General features: G+C 39.7%; 1 protein-coding gene across 1 annotated transcript in view; it reads left to right on the plus strand.

Annotated features, from left to right (window-relative positions):
* Scml4 (Scm polycomb group protein like 4) overlaps positions 1-20,655 on the plus strand; it is a 102,538-nt gene that overhangs the window by 35,990 nt on the left and 45,893 nt on the right. Inside the window, exons 2-3 of the mRNA XM_040283163.2 lie at positions 6,685-6,751; positions 10,642-10,856. Of these exons, the coding sequence (XP_040139097.2) occupies positions 10,701-10,856 (156 nt within the window). The 5' untranslated portion in view covers positions 6,685-6,751; positions 10,642-10,700. The remainder of the gene's footprint in view (positions 1-6,684; positions 6,752-10,641; positions 10,857-20,655) is intronic.

Raw genomic sequence — 20,655 nt, forward strand, 5'->3', positions numbered from 1 at the left:
GGGTGAGTGGAGTTGCAGGGATTTCAAGTCTTCCCTCACGGCACATGGCCCAGTACAACGACCCAGGGAGCTCCTGGCACCCCACCATCCACAGAGTGAGATTTCTGGTTCTACCTGTGGAGAAGGCACTGGGGTCCCTGAGTCTTGGGTACTGATGGGGCACATCTAGAAGCTTTGACTCTGGGTTAAAGGTACATGTCTGCATATGACAATGCCTCTAAAGATGTCCTGCAAATTCGTCATGTTTGCTTGTTCTGCGAAACTCTCTTTCTACCTGGTTATTCTGTGGGAAAATGGGTCAACCAGGTTCTTTTGTTCCCAGGGCAATTCCTATTTTTCATGAAAAGGTTGACTTATTTACAATTTCTTTGTATTCATCTCTATTTAGATATATAGAGACAAATGCATACCAGTAATTAATGGAATGACATAACTATACATAAGTTCTGCCATATTTACCAAAATCAACTAAGATAAATTATATTCTATTTTGTTCATTCTTCAATTGTATTAAAATAATTATAGTGTCTGGTATACCTTATCCAAGACTTTTGAGTATAAAAAATAACTTATTGCCTTTCACAATTTATTTAAATTTGCTACATTACTGTTATGTACAAATTATTAAAAATTGTCTATCCTCTTAGCACCACCCCTGATATCCTTAAAATTATCCTTGTTCTGATAGTAATTAGCTGTTCAAAGCTAATCCTGACCCTTCTCTGTCCTCCAGACCTAGTTTTATTTATGGAATAAATTAAAAAATGGAAATAGTATCAGAGAACAAAATTTAAGTGCTAGGAATCAGTACATTTGAGTATTGGATTTGGCTCCTGTCGGCCAAATTTTAACATCAGAATTAGGAAAAAATATGTATTAAAAATGTATTTTCTCAATTTAATAAAATGATATTGTTGTTCTGATTCTTATGAAGATTTTGTTGACCTTTAAAGTATTCTATTATATTGGACATATTTCTATCCAAATGTATTATATATATTTCTAGATATTCCCCAACTCCATCCATTTTACCAAATTTTAAAATATGGAGGAACACTTCTGCTTGTAGCCATTTCACCATTAGCTTAAGTGAGATGGCTGGAATCCATGGTTCACTCTGCAGGTGTGATTCTGTACCAGGTACTATGACATCAGAGTGGGATATGAACCATGGTCCCTGGCCTTCATAAATAGAAATCATATTGTGTATAAAACAATGAAAAAGCTATATAAGTCATAATTTTAGAAGTGCTTGCTAAAACTTGTAGTCAGACAACAGGTGGTGAAGGAGTTGAGAGACCAGTGTGTGGAGGAGGAATGGTCTCTGTGCAAAAGAGCTTGGGCCACCTTGGAGAACAGCAGAATTTAGCCAGAAGCCAAGGTGCATCTTTATCCTTGGAAACCACCCTAAGTACAGCATTCACAGCCTGTTCAGCCATGGGTATTAATATGCATGTGAGGCTACTGGTAGAGAATCACACCAGAGATGTCAGCTCATGGTGAATTCAACATGGAGCCTCAGAATGAGAGAAAATAGGATTGAGGTTGTGTTTTTAAAAAAATTTGTTCTAATTAGTTATACAAGACAGTAGAAATGGCGTATAATTGCTCATTCTTCAGGTTGTACGTAATGTAGAACCACACAGGTCATGTAGTCATATATGCACATAGTATAATAATATCTGATTCATTGTACAATCCTTCTTACCCTCCCTTCACTTCCCCTCTACCTCATTCAAAGTAACTCTATTCTTCCTTAGCGCTTCCCCTCACTTATTGTGAATTAGCATCTGCATATCAGCAAAAACATTTGGCCTTTGTTTTTTTGGGATTGGTCATTTCGCTTAGCCTGAAATTCCCCAGTTCCATCCATTTTATCAGCAAATGCATCATTTCATTCTTCTTTAAGGCTGAGTAATATTCCATTGTGTATATATACTACATTTTCTTTATCCATTTATCTTTTGAAGGACACCTAGGTTGGTTCCATAGTTTAGCTATTGTGAATTGAGCTGCTATAAACATGGATGTGGCTGTATCTCTGTAGTATGCTGATTTTTAAATCCTTTGGGTATAAACTGAGGAGTGAGATAGCTGGGCCAAATGGTGGTTCCATTCCAAGTTTTCTGAGGAATCTCCATAATGCTTTCCATAGTGGTTGCACCAATTTGCATCCCCATCAGCAATGTGTGAGTGTGCCTTTCCTCCAACATCCTCAATAACATTTATTGTTGCTTGTATTTTTAGTAATTGCCATTCTCACTGGAGTAAGATGAAGTCTTAGAGTAGTTTTGATTGGCATTTCTAGAGATGATTAACATTTTTTCATGTTTATTGATCGATTGTATTTCTTCTTCTCTGAAGTGTCTGTTCAGTTCCTTACTCCATTTATTGATTGGGTTATTTGAGTTTTTTGAGTTTTTTTTGGTGTGAAGTTTTTTGAGTTTTTTATATATACTGGAGATTAATGCTGTATCTGAGGTGCATGTGATAAAAATTTTCTCCCATTCTGTAGGGTCTCTCTTCACATTCTTGATTGTTTTCTTTGCTGAGAAGAAGCTTTTTAGTTTGAATCCGTCCTATCATTGATCCTTGATTTTACTTCTTGCCCTTTAGCAGTCTTGTTAATGAATTCAGGTTTTAGGCTGACTTGGTGAAGATTTTGGCCTACTTTTTCTTCTATTAGGCACAGGATCTCTGATCTAGTACTTAAGTCTTTGATCCACTTTGAGTTGAGTTCCTTCAGGGTGACATATAGGGGTTTAATTTCATTTTGTTACACATGGATTTCCAATTTTCCCAGCACCATTTGTTGAATACACTATCTTTTTCCAGTGAATGTTTTTTGGCGCCTTTGTCTCATATGAGATAACTGTAATTATGTGGGTTTGTCTCTGGGTCTTCTATTCTGTTTCATTGGTCTCCACGACTGTTTTGGTGCCAATACCAAGCCATTATTGTTACTATGGCTCTGTACTATATTTTAAGTTCTTGTATTGGGTGACTCCTGCTTCACTCTTCTTGCTAAGGATTGCTTTGGGTATTCTGGATCTCTTGTTTTTGTAAATGAATTTCATGATTGCTTTTTCTATGAAGAATATCATTTGATAGGAATTGCATTAAATCTGTTTAATGCTTTTGGTAGCCTTGCCATTTTGGCAGTGTTAATTCTGCCTATCCAAGAGCATGGGGGTCTTTCTATCTTCTAAGGTCTTCTTCAATTTGAGGTTGTGTTTTTGAAACAACAATGAGAAAGACCATTACACTGGTGCCAGGATCCCATTCCATGAAAATAATAGGAGGGAACGATTTAGAGGTCAGTGGAGACTAGGGATTCTATAACTATCTCCCCTCATGCTTTTAGGACCAACAGAAAATCACTGATCTTGTTTCCAGTCGGGGTGGCCCACCCTGAAACATACCTGCTTGTATCTGCTCTATCTCTAGCCCTGTGTAATTAGCCTGCTCTGCTTGCCTGGGAAAATCCTAGGTGTGATGTCACCTTTTTGTGCTCTTTCTGCCCCTGTCCCTCCCAACCCTGCTAAAAGAACTGCTTTCTTTCTATGAAGCTCTCGTGACAGTTCATAAGCCCCATGTTGTCCCACCTACTTGCACGTTCATATTGCCTTTCTCCATATCCTCCTCCTCATCATCTACCTCCTTTTTCTTCTTCACTTTCTTCCTTCTGCTTTCCTACAGATGGTGACTGTCAGGGCGATGTGTCTTAATAACTCTCATCTGTGAGCGCAGTGCCTAAGCACAGTGATTGACACTCAGGGCCTATTCAACAGATGTTTATTGGCTAAATTAGTAAAGTAATGAATGACAGAATGAGTGGATAAATGAATAAATGCCTCAGGATAACTCCGGAATGACTCAGGGGCCCCATGGGATTGACGTGTACTTGGATTTGGTCTTTTGTTGATCTTTATCTTAATGAAGCACCATTAGCCAGGACCTTGGTTTCTATGTAATAGATTTGCAAGACTGAGGGGTAATATGTGATCTCAAATTCAGAGACCAGCCCTTAGTTTCTCTTGGTTTCACTTGTGATATTTTTACTCAGGCCTTGCTTTGATAAGAAGACGGAGACTTGGGAAACAAGCAGTAAACCACTTGGTTTGATATGCCCAGTCAGGCTTTGACAACCTCTCACAGTTTGTAACTTGGAGACGATGATTAGGCTGTTCTCGGGGCAGAATCTTTTCAGGTTTGCTAGAGCTTCTTGCACCACAGTGACTTCCAAATCCAACTCCAGTGGAGGCAATCTGTCCTGAAGTCCACAAACGAAAGCAGAGCAATTCAGGAGAATTTTGCAACTTTGCAAGTTGTTTATGTATTTGGTAGTATCAAATTATGTATCTGTAGCTAGGATGTCCTTGGATTACATTTGAGGTCTCTGAAAATCTTTGCAGATGGAAGAAATCTTTGGTGGAAGGGAAATCACCCAATTGTCACCTGGTCCCTCATTGGAAGGGCCTGGAGGCAAGCCGTGTCAAGGAGGACGAGAGCACCAAGCTGGTTCTCTAGAGGTCCGGAAAAGCAGCCTGGTCTACCGTGGGTTATGGATCTTCTTCTCAGCTCAGAGACAACCTTCTCTGATATTTTTGGCGAAATAGCCCTTTTGGCCTTTTTATTATTTTTCTTTGGCATGTTAAAGCAGGGGCCTTGGAGTCCTGTGGCTGGGAAACCAAAACCATAAGAAAATAGGAAAACAAAAGGCCATTTAGAGGAGCACAAAAATCCAATAGAAACTTCCAGAGAATAAGAATCATTCACTCCTTGTTCATTTGTTTTCTTTATACAATTTTCCTACCTCTGATTTTAAAAATTCAAATGGTGCAAAATGATACAAAGAAAGAGAAAAACATCTTTTATTAACTTTCTGCCCAGAGACCATTGCCATCAGCCTTTTGATGGTCCTCTTTGTTAGACTTCTTTCTATGCCTAATCCCACCAATTTATCTATGTCTCTATCCATAAAAAACCTATGGAGAGAATCATACTAGGCACGTCATTTGCAATTTTCATGTATGCATGTGTGTATGTACAGACTTACGCACAAACACATATTTAAAATTACAAGCATTTCACATTATGAAGGTGAAATAATATACCAAATCATGGTTGTTTTGAGGAACATTTTGATTGCTTTCAATATCTCACGATTATAAGTAATGCTGTGATGAGTACCCTTGGCCATATATTTTTATTCTGTTTTTTTTTTTAAACAATACATCTTCAGGAGTAAGTAATAAGGTTAGATCAGGATATTTGCACATATAAAGTTTATATTTTTTGGCGGGAGGTTTCTGGGGATTGAACCCAGGGGTACTCTACCACTGAGCCACAACCCCAGACCTATTTTGTATTTTATTTAGAGACAGGGTCTCACTGAGTTGCTTAGGGCCTCGAGTTTGCTGAGACTTGCTTTGAACTCACGATCCTCCTGTCTCAGACATTACATGCCTGAGCCACCGCACACATATAAAAATTTTTAAGTGGCATTCAATTGTCCTGCAGAAAGGCTAGCCAATTTCCACACCTGCCAACAATAAGTGGGAGTGTCTTTCCTGTCACCCCCTTGACCAACGTGGAGTGTTGTCAGGGGTTTCCACATTTATCAATCTGATAACAGACAAATGACACCTCTGAGGAATAATACTTACGTTTTGTGGGGAATTACCAGTCAAATTTCCAATCTTTTCTGGTCATAATTGGCTATTTGTTTTCTCTCTCTCTTGCTGAATTATCTGTGTCCTTTGCCCATTGTTCTATTGAGGGGTTCGCTTTAATTCAATTATTTGAGTTTTTTATATTAACCTTTTGTTGGTGCCATATGTAACAAATATTTTCTTTAGCTTGTCATTTATTTTAGATCTTTTTCGTGATTTTGCTATTGCGTGTCATGTAGTCATTTCTATGGGTCTTCCTGGATCTGCTTCCTGGCTTTTCTACACACTTAGCTCATCTTTATCCTAAAAGTATAAAAATACAAAAATGTTGACTCATTGTCTTCAGTACTTGTTACTATTTCTTTTTATATGTATATATTTAAGTTGTGAATATCACTAGTATTTTTTTGCTGAAATATAGCTGAAGTTTGATTTATTTCTAAATGCCAATTGTCCATAAATTATTTATTGAAATTTCCTGTGTTGATATGGAATGTTACCAATTTTTTTTTTAGAAATCTTTTTTTTGTTTTTGTTTTCAGAAATGGAAATTTAAAGTGTGTAATTGCTGAACTACCTACTTCACTTGGTCCAATTGCTACTCCTGTACTGTACTGCTGCCAAAGCAGTGGGTTTTTTTTAAAAAAGATATTTATTTTTAAATTATAGTTGGACACAATGCCTTTATTTTATTTATTTTTATGTGAGCTGAGGATCGAACCCAGGGCCTCGCAGGTGCTAGGTGAGCACTCTACTGCTGAGTAGAGTGGTTTTATAATACATTTTAGTAAACATCAGGTTGAATCTCCTTCACTGGCCTTTCTTTTACCAGTCCTTTTCTAAAATCATTTGGATTTTAAAGTCATAGTTTAGGTGAAGTGTGTGTGTGTGTGTGTGTGTGTGTGTGTGTGTGTGTGTGTGTGAGAGAGTTGGTGCTAGGGATTGAACCTAGCGGTGCTCTACCACTGATCTATATCCCTCGCCCTTTCTATTCTTCATTTTGAAACAGGAGTTGCTGAGGCCGTCTTGAACTTGCCATCCTCCTACCTCAGCCTCCCCAGTCATTGGGATTACAGGTATGTAGCACCACACCTGAGCAGGCTGAAATTCTATTTAAAAAATATTCATCTGTCCGATAATAGAATGATCTTTTTTTTTTTTTTGCTTTCAAGTCTTATTGAAGAACATAAATAGATTTTTTAAAAAAATATTGTTTTCTTCATCTGAGTTCTTCTGCTTCTTATTAAATCTGTATGGAGAACTGAGAAGGGTCTGGGACGTTTGCTCTTTCTGCAAATAAGTTAGCTGCCACAGTGTCATGGGTGCTGACTGAAGACAGATGACTCCTACGTGAGGGACACAGCAGGTCGCAAAAGCTCCATGTTCCCATCTACCTCCCTGTCCAAATGACATGCAGCCTGCGTCACAGCTGAGGAACTCTAGGTTTAGGAAACCCTAATGAGAGGTCAGGGCAAGCTACCACAAGCTGATCTAGAAAGGGAGAGTAAACCAGAGAGGAACAAAGGTCATTCCGGGCAAAGGCCCTGGTGTGAGAAGTGGGCAACTATAAATTCCTGGGGGTGAGGGAAAGCCAGCGTGGCAACTCCATTATCTTCTAGCTAATGATGCTGCAGGGAATGAGCCTGTTTATTTCTTCCACTATAAATGACCTGTTGGTTCTCCCTACACATGCACAATTTTTTTTAATCCTTTGTATCATTTTCACTAAAACTTGTGCTGTTCATTCTTAAATTTTCTTTTTTTTTTTTTTAAAAAAATTTAAGCTGGTGATGGACCTTTATTTTATTTATTTATATTCAGTGCTGAGAATCGAGCCCAGTGCCTCACACATGCTAGGCAAGCGCTCTACCACTGAGCCACAACCCCAGCCGTCATTCTCAAATTTTCTTAAGACACAGAAGGTCTCTTCATTCTGGAAGACAGCCTCTTTAATATATATTTGAGTATTTTCCTTTCTTATTAGGTTTGAACTTTTCTTTAGATAAATGATAAATCTTCATTGTCTATCATCCACAGTTATGTTCTCCCCCCAAAACAAAATAAGACAAAATCTATCTTGTTTCCACCATGTTCATAAGGTGGATCCCTTCCTTATTTTCAGTATTTATCTTAGTTTTACTCCTTCTGTTCATGCATCAGTTTTGGAAAGGGAGATTTGGGGAGGGGGATCCACTTTTACCTCTATCTTTTTCAAAGTGGCTGGGCCTGTTATTGAAAGGACCACATTAGAAGTCCTTTCTCCAAGCTCTATAAAATTATCCCAAGGAGATATTTAGAGAATCCCCCAAATAAATTCACTTATTTGCTCACTTAAGCAATCTCATTACTTAAAATTATTTTTATTTATGACAAGGAATTGGGGAACATATTTCTGCTTCATAGATGAAATACGTCATCATCCAGGTGTGATGAATTGAGGAGCCTGAGAGGTGGCATCCAGTATTCCACCAATCATGGTTCCTAGTTGTTCCTAGTTATTCATGTTCAACATGAAATTTGTTGATCAGATTTAAAAGGTCCAGAAAGGCCATCACATTCTCTTAGATCCATGTCCTCCTGTGGAAGGCAGGAAGTGGAAAGCAGCACAAGCCCTGAATTTTCCTCCTTATAGGGCAAGGGAAGTGGAACCTCAAAAAAATCCAGTGAAAAGATTATTTTAATTTTTATTTTTAGGAAAAATTTCTGACACTTTGAAAATTTTTTGGAACATTAAATTTCATTTTTAATGATAAAAAATCTGATTATATTTACTTGTATTTGATGTTTTATTGTCATTTAAATTCAATTTTCTGTTGTTAGTGATGCTTACAAATACAATTGGTTTTTGTAAGAACATTCTTAGGATACTGTGCTCATTGACTTGTTACCCTTCCTTTTCCCTTCAAACCTATCAAGAAGAGGTTTTTTTTTTTTTTAATTTTTTTTATTAGTTGCTTAAAACATTGCATCAAGAAGAGTTTTCTGAGGAGGGGTCTCAGCAGAGCAAGACAGCTCACCCTTTGAGGGGACTCTTCTCGAAAGAGAGGAGAACCTCACACCTTCTCCATGGTGGGATTTCTCTTGTTGACTTTTGATCCTGATGTTAATGGATAGTTGCTACCTCCTCACTGAAGGCAAAGTAAAAGTTAAGGAAGCACTTCCCCCACTAGGAACACTTCCTGTTTCCTAAGTCTGCACAGATTAACTAATAATGAAGCAGAAACTTGAGGATGAGAGGTCAAAATGGAACTCAGACCAAGTTTCAATAACAGAAATCTTATTAAATACATTTTGTTGGTTTTCAGTATCTTTGGTAGCCCCTTTACCAAAGAGAAAAAATAAAAAAGAGAATTTGAGGGGCATTTGTTCACATTGTGGAATCCAGACACTAAGTCTAGAACCAGAATGATTTGGTTTTGCTTACATATTAGTAAAATGTTATGTTCGCTGATCATAATTAAGATGCTTTTAATTATATCACGTCACTATTTTGTGTACTACCAGGAAAGAAAAAATGCTTCTGATGGAATTCTGACATACTTAAAGTACTAGGGTGTACCTTGATTTCAGAGATGTTAAATGTGTGTATAAAATATGTATTTTAGAATCAATGAGATAGGGTATTTTTCTTCAGTTTACCAAAACAGGAAAAATTGACATCCTAAACAACTTGCTCCTCTATCAAAAATTCTCAACTGTGCATTCCATAAAATATTAATAGTTTAAAATTCTATGTATTAAATATAAATATGGTATTTCTAAGAATAATCAAGATTATTGATAGAATACTGTTAATCTCCAGAGAATTAACAAAGTGACCTGACCTTTGTAAATGATGCCTCAAATTTCCCCTGTCAGGTTTTTAAGAATTTCCTCTATTTCATATTTTGCTTCCTGGGTAAAGCAGTCTAGTTCCCCACTGCTGCCCTGGTCAGGATGTAAGGACTGCTCCCATCATCTTCCCCAACTTCTTCTGCAGCCTTGGATACTTCCACTAATCCTTAGAGATGAATTTTATGACTAAACATCAGCCCGAGGTAAAGTCTGATGTTCTGCCCACTTGGTACATTCCTGAACGTTCCAGCAAATCTGATCCCAGGGTCCATCAGCTGCTCCTTGCTTCTGGGTTTAGGTAATTCTACCTGAGAAATTTGTGATTCGTATTTTTAATGCTATGCTAGGATTATTAGAGCACGGGGATCTGCACAAAGCATTACACAGGTGACACTTACCCACAGTCCCAATATCTTTCCCATGGTGGCATTTTGGCATGTCTTCTACTTTTTGCCATAACAATCTGCATAATTTGTGTGACACTTCTTTCTCTCAGCATCATGTTATGCAAAGAGTGATGCTAAAGGCTCTTAACAAGTTGATTGTTTTATTCTGTAGCTATGTTAACTATTCCCCTGTTGCTCGTTATTTGAGTTGTATTCATTTCATTTTTGCAATTCTAAATTACATAAAAATGAACATCTCTGTATGCAAATCTCTGTCCATGTTTTGATTGAGGGAATCATGCACTTTAATACAATTGTACTGTTAAATTTTTTTTTGAGGGAAAAAACAGATCATGACATTTTATAACCCAATCAAAGGAGTAGGAGTAAATATGAGATAATGGCCACGTTTATTTCATACCACTATTATAATAGTCCAAAGCTGAACTGAGAAACTGAGACACAAGTCATCTTGTCATTGATGACATCACCAGTTTCATTGGTTGCCAGTGTCTTCCCTGCCTCGTTATAGGCCCCTGGAGAGTTGCTGTCCTTGAGATTATACCAGGGGGCCAGTCACCTCCCTGATCCCAGGGGCACTGTGAACACTCCTGGGGTGCCTGACCTTCACCTCGTTGGTTGTCCCCTCCAATAAGTGTCACCCCAAGTCACCAAACTGGATCTGTTTGCCTTGCAAACCAAACACTTCTGTTTTTGTTTTGCTTCATGTCTGGGCTAATTCTTAGCACCTCTTCTGCCTGTGAGCGGTTTGTCACCTCATTCTGTAAGACTGGCACCAGCAGAGATGCAGTCACAGAGGATCCCGGGGAGAAAGCGAGGCCGACCCCCACTCCACTCCACACCTGTGAAGATGGCCGTCCACAACCTTTATTCTGCTTCCGCTGGCTCCTTACCAGCAGTGAAGATGCCCAAGAAAAGGGGGCGGAAGCCTGGGTACAAGGTATGGCTTTCGATGAACTGGTGTTGGGCTAGGGCCCCCTGGGGCGTGGGCCGAACCCCACTGCAAGACGCAGGGAAAGATGGAGAGCTGGGTAAACACAGGCTGAGAAGCAAGCCTCTCTCCAGGCAGCACACGAGGGACAAGGCCTCATTGTTACAACGTGGCACAGAATGCCTGCTGTCACATGCATTTTTACGAGTGGAGAAAGCAAATTACACCAGATGGGGAAGCTGTAAGGCGAGCAGATTTTAGGGTCATAGATGAACACACGTTACTAAACCCTGCGTCTGAATTAGTGCCTGTGACACTGAGCTTTCCCTGACTGTTCTTACTGAGGTGGCTCTTGAAGCCATTTCCCAAAATTCTTTCGTCATTCCTTTGAGTAGAAGCAGATGATGTTCCTGAGCCACTTAAATGAATAACACAAGCAGGCCAGAATCAAAGGGCGTAGAATAGTCCTCTCAAAATGGGCAACCATAAGGAAAATTCAGGGTGTTAATTGAGTTTCCTGCTTATATAGAAGGTGCTGATGTCAAGTTTGGCTACAAGAGGGCCAAGCAGGCAAAATTTTAAATCCTGTGACCCTTTTAAGCATTAACAATGATTTGAAGAGACTGGAAGGACAATAGAGCTTCAGATGTAACCACAATCCCAGAAACCAACCCAAACCCGAGGGGCAGCTCCTTCTGTAAGACATGTTGGAAGAAGAAAGAATATTCTGCTTGTTCTCTACAAGTCTTTGGGGCATTAGGAAATGAGTTTCAGAAGTTTGCCTCCATTTGTTTTTCTTGAAATTAAGGTTTGTGTTTCCATCTTGAGACCTGAATACTGAAACCCAAATGCAAATTGGCAATTAACTCTCATATATTAGGAAAATGTATGGAAATGATTTCAGGTCAGCAGAAAGAGCTTCTGAAACAGTTGGTAATGAATTCAACCTTTATGCCATTGCTTCTCCCAGTTCTTCCAAATGCTGGAAAATAAAAACAGGTAGATGTGGGAAGGTTGGTTACTCCAAGTTATTTTAAGGTCATTTTTCTTTTAACAGGAAAAAAAAAAAAAAAGCTTTTTCTAAGTCATCTCATGAGGTAAAGTCTTCTGTCATTGTTACATTTTCTGACACAGGGGACCTTCTTCACTCACAGTGTGCCAGCTTTAGAGTTGTGTCTCTGGGGCTGGCCCAGGGCAAGTGTCACTCACTCAGGTCCCTGTGCCATTGCTGGCATCTGGGATTCCTATCTGGAGGGCTAAGGCTGGGCAGCTCTTCTATTTATAGAGCCAAGAAGCAAGTCCAGGCTCTGAAGAAACAGACTGAAAACTTCTCTCTTCTCTTTGGCCTTCTTCTTGCTCCCCTGGGGGCTGTGACCCAAGAATGAAAATTACCAACAGACACAGCATTTTTGGAGCCAGGAAGAATGGAAATTCAATCCATGGAATGGACCTGATTTTGCACTTTTCCTGTCTCCTAAAAAAGACAGTTTTCAATGCTCCTGATGCTCAGAGACACTTCAGGTCAGGATGAGAGTTTTTTGGTTGGTTGGCTGGTGGTACAGGTCGTGCACAAAGCCAGCAGCAGGTCATTTTCGTGACTCTGTAGGATTTTTTTCTGGGGAAAAAAGCCACAACTCTTTTTTTTTTCTTTCTTAATATCTACTTCTTAGTTTTTTTTTAGGTGGACACAATATCTTTATTTTATTTTTATGGGGTGTTGAGGATCGAACCCAGTGCCTCACACATGCCAGGTGAGCACGCTACCACTTGAGTCACATTCCCAAACCACCACAACTCTTTTTGTGAGTCTGCTTCCCTTATATTTAGGAAAACGTATGAGAAATATTTCAGACCAGAGATCATGGACAGCTTCTCAAGTCGTAAGTTTAATGTTCTAGAAGAATAACTCCAAACAAGGTGCCAGACTGAATGATGTTCTCACCCATCAAGGATGACATGAGAAAGATAACCATTTGAAGTCTTCATAAAGCTAAAATGATTCTGCTTAAAGGATCATCTTTTTTTTTTTTTTTGGAAACATATCTGCTTGCTATTGTTTTGTAGTAAACTAATTTTTTGATTCATTAAATGTTAAATGCTGATAGGATTTGGTAATTAAAAAATATTCTTAGCTGGCAAAATAAAGTTGGCAACCTATTAGCTCTCCCTGGTTTTATTTGGACAATTCCCTGGATTCTGACACCCTCATTTTACCATTAATGAAAGAACTTTAATTGTGGAGAAACCAGCAAGGAAATTGGACAGTCTCACTCCATTTACCAAATGGCCACTAATTTGGCAATTTTAGCTAACTGGGACACAGTTAGGAGACAGAAGTTATTAAAAAGAATTCCTGACCAAGCGAAATAAGATCTTACTTGGTCTGACCTTAAAGATTTTGTATTTTATTACTAAGAAAATGCTTCCAAGGCCTTCATCAGAGTCCACTTACCTTCACTGTAAACATTTCTTACAGACTCAATTCTAGCAGTTTATGGTCTTCTATTTGAAGGGGAAGGTGTTCTTGGAGAGAAGACCAAACAGACACCTGGACCCTACAAGCAGAGTGAGAATTATTGTTATAACATGGTACTAGTATACGAACAATATAAAACCATAAAATAATACAGCATAACATCAGTTTTATAAAATAACAAAATATAATTTATCATGTCAAAATAGTAGAGTGAGGTGTTGATGATCTTATTATAATGAAATAATACGATTTGGAGCCTTTGGCAGGCTTTTCTGGAGATTCTCAGGAGGCCTCATTGTGCTGACTGTATCTCAGGTCTGTGCTGGTGGACGTTTGTCCCTTCTGGGCTGGAGGTATTCCAAGCTATTCTGTCAATCACCTCGGTGCTCTTGCACATATGGGAGGTCTCTCTGGTTCAAGAACTGACACAAGCTTCCCCCCCCCCTTCAAGACCCAAGAACAGTTAACAGTAGTGAGCTCGAACTGCTTCTGAGTCTTGAGGATAATTTGAGTGAACTGCAGGCCGAAAAGGAAGGGTTAAACTGGCGGTCATGTCCCCTGGAGTTCATAGGTCAGGCCCCCTCCCAGGGCCCATCTGGCCATCTCTCTCTTGACCTCAGGCCAGCAGCCACATTGCTGGGGCATGCTTGCCACTGTGTGAACATCACATTTTATGGCCTTACTGCCCCCTGTCATCTCTGACAAAGGAAGCAAAAGCCTCTTAACATCATATCTTCTGTGAAGAGCCATGCTCTGCTCTGAAGATAGCTGCCTTCGTTCTCAAACAGAACACTTACTTCTTAGCTCAAAGCATCTGTTATTGGCTTTGGACCTTCGTTCAGAGACTGCCCAAGATCAACAGGTAAATGTTCTTAAATTTCCTGACTAAAAACACTACTGAAATCTTTTTAAAGAGACAGGAAGGATTGGCTTCAAGGATGAATGCTAGCTTCTATTCGGTAGGTACAACTATTCTGATGTAGGATTTCCATCTGGCTGGTCCAAACCGTGAATTGGATAGTAGTTGTTGAAAACAAAAAAAAGAATTTTAGTTTTTTTTGTGCCACTCCCCATGTAAGGGCCACAGAGGACACTTTTTAAGACTTAAACACTTTTAAGTTTAGTCAGCATTTTTAACATTTTTACCCATCATTTTCTCAAGTCTGTCAGTGAACACAATAATAAATTCAGCCCTAATTTATAGCATTTGCCAATTTCCAGGGTGAAGATATTCCCCGTGTAGCTAATTTTGAGCTATATTATGGTGAACCTGAACATGGGCTGGGAAAGCATGTTCAGAAGCACAGCTTTGGTGATACAGGTGCAAAGTAAAATGATTAGAAAGTGATGAATTTTGAATATTTATTGCTTCTGTTTTTAATAAGCTTTATTTAATTATGCCTGTATACACTTGGATTCTAATAATGATTATTTAGCAATAAACATGCAATATTCCTGAAACTTTAAGTCATCTCTTATGGATGAATATAAGCTGGCTCCAGTACCCCCTTCTCTGAGTTCTGCTGTGAGCAGGATACATAGAAACACATTTCCAACGTCCCTTTTCTCATCAACAGGGCTGAGTGATTTGACCCCACAGCTGCTGATGTATGAAATTTGGCCCCCTCCCCAGTTTCTGTAAGAAACCCAATTATACCAAGCATTTCTCAAAATGTGTTGCTTCTGAACAAGATTGTTGGGGTCACAGGGCATGGTGGACAGGGTGTCATTAAATGATTTTCAGTGATACAACTGTTTTTCTGAATTCCACTTTCTGCACTGGTGGTTTTCCTTCTGCCTTCTTGCTCTAGGTACCCTGAGGTACAGTTTCATTGTGACTCTCTTGCCTTTCGTCTTGGCAGCAAGATTAAATCATTCCTCCCCACCCCAGGCAGAGCAGCAGCCCACTCCCTGCTCCTCTCAGATCCAGATGGAGAATCTCAACCCAACACAGAACTGCTGGGAGAATCTCCAGCATCCTCGTCCTTCCCCCACATCATTTGCATCTCTGAAAGGCACTTCCCCTCCCACCTCCAAGCATCTTCTGATGTCATTGTAATGCCCACAGTATATTGTATTTGGAAAATTCTAATTTTCCTAGGAAACTTCTAGTGCAAAGAATATTTAGTTAGGATCCCAAATTTTCCCAAAGCAGGCCTCAAGGCCAAAGGATACTGATGCTTTCATTTCTTGGGTATTTAATCTTTCCCCCATGTGCAGGGCGAAAAGGTATGGGTGGATCCAGTTGAGGATCCCGTGGATCTAATCGACTCTTAGGAATGGAATTAGGTCATTGGCCACAGACTTTCTGTTATTGAAATTAATTTGCATTTCTACAAGGCAAGTAGACTAAAGTCTGAGGTCTTAAGCAGACTAAATTATTATTCATTTTAGTATGCTACATTTCTTCTAATGAGCATTTGATTTATGGCATGGACTCAGATTCATTGCTTCCAAAATTCGTCTACTGAATGGTATATACACGGCCTTAAGGGTTGGGAGAGAACTCCAACAACAGTAGCCCATTAATGGATTGGAAGATGAAATTCAGAGGCACTAAGTGAGTTTCTCATAGTCTAATGTGAGGTGGCAGCAGAACTAGAATTAAAACAATGGTCATACAGGATGGCAAAATACGAGTAAAATGATAATAAAATGTTTGTGTCTTAAATGTAAAAAAAGAAGAGAAACAAGGAAAACCAGATACTATCTCTGTTTTAGCCAGTTTTTCTGCTGCTGTGACTAAAAGATATAACCAGAACAACTGTACAAGAGGAAAAGTTTATTTTGGGGCTCACAGTTTCAGAGGTCTCAGTCCATAGACAGCTGGCTCCATTCTTCGGGGCTTGAGGTGATGCAGGACCTCATGGCAGAAGAGTGGTGGAGGGAATCAGCTCAAACGATGATCAGAAAGCAGAAAGAGAGACCCCACTCTCCAGATACAAAATATACCCCAAAGTCATGTCCCCAATAACCTCCTCCAATCATACCCTACTCATTTTCAGTTACCACTCAAGTTAATCCCATCAGAGAATTAATTCGTAGGCTCTCATAACCCTATCATTTCTCCTCTGAACCTGAGCTTTTGGGTGACACCTCATGTATCCAAACCATAACTGAAAGAACGATCAAGGCTCATCATCAGAGAAAATGTCCCTTTATTGAGGAACAGATCTGCATATTTATAGAGCGGGGGGGGGGGGGTGGTTTGACAGTTATGACAGTTTAATGATTGAACGGTTTGACAGTTGGCATAGGGTGCTTTCTGATTGGTGATAAGGATCATGTGAGTTAGTAGGGCTAGTCTGATTGGTGGATAAGGATCATGAGAGCCAGCAGGGCTAGTCTGATTGGTGGGTAAGGATCATGTGAGCCAGAGGGCTCACCATTGGACAGCTCTTCTCTGGCAATTGGGAAGTTAGTCTTTGGTGCCAGGGCGACTCGCAACAATAATCATCTCTAAGTCCCATCTTCTTGCCACCTCCTTGCAATGCAGTGGTGGGTGGAGTTGATGATTAAAATCATGCTCATTTCCCATGTGTTGGAATGTGAATGACCTCCTCTTTATGTCCTCTCCCAGAAGTTTCACACTAAAGCTTTACTTCTTGAGTAGAAATATTTTGAAACACAGGGACAAAAGCAGTGTAATTGCTCCCCCAGAGTTAGCTAAAGCAGCAATAAGTAAACATGCTAATAAGTAAATATGCTAATGTTTAAAACTAACATAAAATATACTATCAAAGCAAAGATCATGTGAATGAACTACAAATTATCCTGGATTTTGCAATCATAACCTCACTTCTATCTTCAAAGCAAATCCCAAATCCAACTAGTTTCTACCTCTCTACCTCCACTAGGACATCATGGCAGACGGGTTTCTTGCCTGGACTATGCAGTGACCTCCTTACTATTGTTCTCTTTCATGTTGTCTTCCCTCTTCCCAACCACTCTCTTTGCAACAATACATTTACCTTTATAAAACAAAATCTGGGTTGTGTTTTCCTGCACAAAATTTTCGAATTATTTCTATCACTCTTAGAATAAGATCCAAACTCTTTTTTTCCTGACTCTATGTGTTTACTAGGACTGTATAACAAAGTACCACAAACTGGGTGATTTGAAACAACAGCTCTGGATGGAGGTAGAAGTCTAAAATCAAGGTGTCAGCAGGGCTGTGCTCCCTCTGAAGGATCCTGAGGACAATTCTTCCTTTCCTCTTCCTGGTTCCTGTTGTGTGCCAACAATCCTCAGTGTTCTTTAGCTCTGTGCATCACTGATCTCTGTCTCCATTACCATGTGACATTCTTCCTATGTGTCTGTTGTCGATTTCTCTCTCTCTGTATAAGGACACCAGTCACTGGATTAAAGCCCACCCTCATCCAACATATTTAATTTCAATGCAATTACATCTGTAATCCTACATAAAAGTCAACATTTATGGGTACTGGAAGTTAAGATTTGAACATATCTTTTTAGGGGAGCTCAACTTATCCCACAATACTGACTTAGAAAGTCCTCATCACATAATCCTGACCACCTAACCATCTTCCTCCCTTCTGTCTGCAGTTCCTTGAAGTAACCTAGACTCCCTGGTCCCTTGAGGAAGTCAAGATTTAGTAGGCTGACATGAGTTAGATCATCTGCCTGGAAAGTTCTTTCTTTTGTCACAAAGGGCTACCCTTTCACATTCAGATGCTGACTTAAATGTCACCCACTTATATACCTACCCTGGACACAGAGTCCCTTTTGAGCACATCATCATATTTCACCTCTCAGAACAGTGTTTCTCACAATCTGAATTTTATTATGTGTTAGTTATTTGTCTCCTGCAACAATATTAGTGCCTGAGAACAGGCACCTCAAGTCCTCCACTCACAGTGGAATCCTCAGCACCTCAAACAGCTCCAGGCACACAATAGGTGCTCAATAAACATTTGTGGAATACATGACTGCCTCATTGATTGAATGAATGATATTTTTTTTCTCCTTTTAGATGAAGCTTAAGTCATGCAATGTGGAAAGGACAGCTCTTGTAGTACTTAGGAAACCATTTGATGTATTGGGAACAGCTTGCTCAGAAAGTATCATCTGCCAGGTGCAAGGTAGGAGGGTGGGTGCAAAGATCGTAAAGATGTGATCTTAAGTGATACACATAGAAAATATAAATGGGTCCCAATTTCTCCCTTCTGCCATGGCTATATGAACAAGAAACTGGGGATTCATTTACATTTCTGGAATTTCTAATAGTTGCAATATTAATAATAACAGCTATAATGCCAGTTAACTTTTTTCAAATCCCCACTTTGCACCATGTTAAACATTGCATTAAATTCTTGCTTCACCTCTTCGATAGTATCATCATCCTTTCTTTACAGATGAGGAAAAGCAGGCTCTGAGAGCCACAGTAGAAAGCCTCAGGACAGAGCTGGTGAGTGTGCTAGCTGGACTCTGAACCCACATCCAAAAGCCAGATCTCATTGCCATTGTATGTGCCCTCTGGCACCCAATTTCTTTTTTTTTTTTTTTAATTTTTTTTATTGGCTGTTCACAACATTACAAAGCTCTTGACATATCATAATTCATACATTAGATTGAAGTGGGTTATGAACTCCCAATTTTACCCCAAATGCAGATTGCAGAATCACGTCGGTTACACATCCACAATTTTACATAATGCCCAATTAGTAATTGTTGTATTCTGCTACCTTTCCTATCCCCTACTATCCCCCTCCCCTCCCCTCCCATCTTCTCTCTCTACCCCATCTACTGTAATTCATTACTCTCCTTGTTTATTTTCCCATTCCCCTCACAACCTCTTATATGTAATTTTGTATAGCAATGAGGGTCTCTGGCACCCAATTTCATTTAGAAAATGTGCTGTGTTGGTTTATCCTCTGCTGATGCTCAGGTGCCTCCACACCGCTTCATGCTTCCCCAACTTCACCCCCGTGCCCACATTACCCTCCTCTTGCTTCCCACCACTCTTTAGTTAATGCTTCTGTTATTACAAGAGAAATACTTGAATTTTACATCAACTGACCCTTTCTACTTTAGTGCCCTTTTGACCACACTCTCAGTTTGCAAACAAATCCCCTTCCAGTTCTCTCCAGTGATTCTCCAGCAGATGATTCTCCTACAGAAGGTCCTCCCCTGAAAGACAGCTGAAGTAAGAAAATTTCAAGGCCCATATTTTGGATCTATAAGTGGAAAAGAAAGATGAACTCTCTGGGTGTGGTGGCACAGGCCTGTAATCCCAGCAATTTGGGAGGCTGAGGCAGGAGGATTGCAGGATTGAGGCCAGCTTCAGTAACTTAGCAAGGTCCTAAGCAACTTTGGAAGACCCTGTATCAAAATAAAAAATAAAAAGGGCTGGGGATGTGGCTCGCTGGTTAAGTACCCCTGGGTCCAATTTCCAGTAACCCCCCCCCAAAAAAAGAAGACGAAGAAGAAAGAAAGAAAGAAAAAAGAAAGGAAGGAAGGAAGGAAGGAAGGAAGGAAGGAAGGAAGGAAGGAAGGAAGGAAGGAAGGAAGGAAGATGAATGAGTTGATCCCAGATTCCCAGCCCCTTTGGTGGTGGCTCCAGTTGGTAGGGACCAACACTTTGCCCTGCCACATTATCCATGATGGTAATTTAAGGCAAAGGAAAGCCCCTGCAGCAGCCATTGGCAGCCATGCCCTGTGAGGACTCCATCGTAGCTTTGAATGAGGTTCTGGACTTCAGGTGAAGATGACATGGTACTAGCTTCCTCCACTGTTGTTGGCTTTGAAGGTCAAGGATTATTAGTAAGTCTTCCTCCAGTCATTTGCTGCTAGGAAGAGACCTTTCTCCTCTCCTCCTCTCCACTTACCCATTTTTTTTTTCCTGCCAGATTCTGTCTTTAATATTTAAAAAATAAACTTTATTTTAGATGTTTTTAAAATATTTTTTAGTTGTAGACGGACACAACACCTTTATTTTTTAATTTTTGTATGGTGCTGAGGATTGAACCCAGTGCCTTACCCATGCGAGGCAAGTGCTCTACCACTGAGCCACAGCCACAGCCCCAAATACCTTTATTTTATTTATTTATTTTTATGTGGCGTTGACGATCAAACCCAGTGACTCAGATATGCCAGGCAAGCACTCTGCCATTGAGCTACAATCCCAGCCCTCTATCTTAGAATTATAGAAAAAGACAGAACAGAACTTGGAGAAGTACCCTGCCCCTAGTTTCTCCTATTGATACCATCTTATGCTATGATGGCACATTTATCACAACTAGTGAATCAATAATAATAAATTGGTATTAAGCAAAGTCTGTACTGTATTCAGATTTCATTAGCTGTCCTATT

This window comes from Ictidomys tridecemlineatus, chromosome 8 (assembly GCF_052094955.1).
Source record: "Ictidomys tridecemlineatus isolate mIctTri1 chromosome 8, mIctTri1.hap1, whole genome shotgun sequence".
Taxonomy (NCBI): domain Eukaryota; kingdom Metazoa; phylum Chordata; class Mammalia; order Rodentia; family Sciuridae; genus Ictidomys; species Ictidomys tridecemlineatus.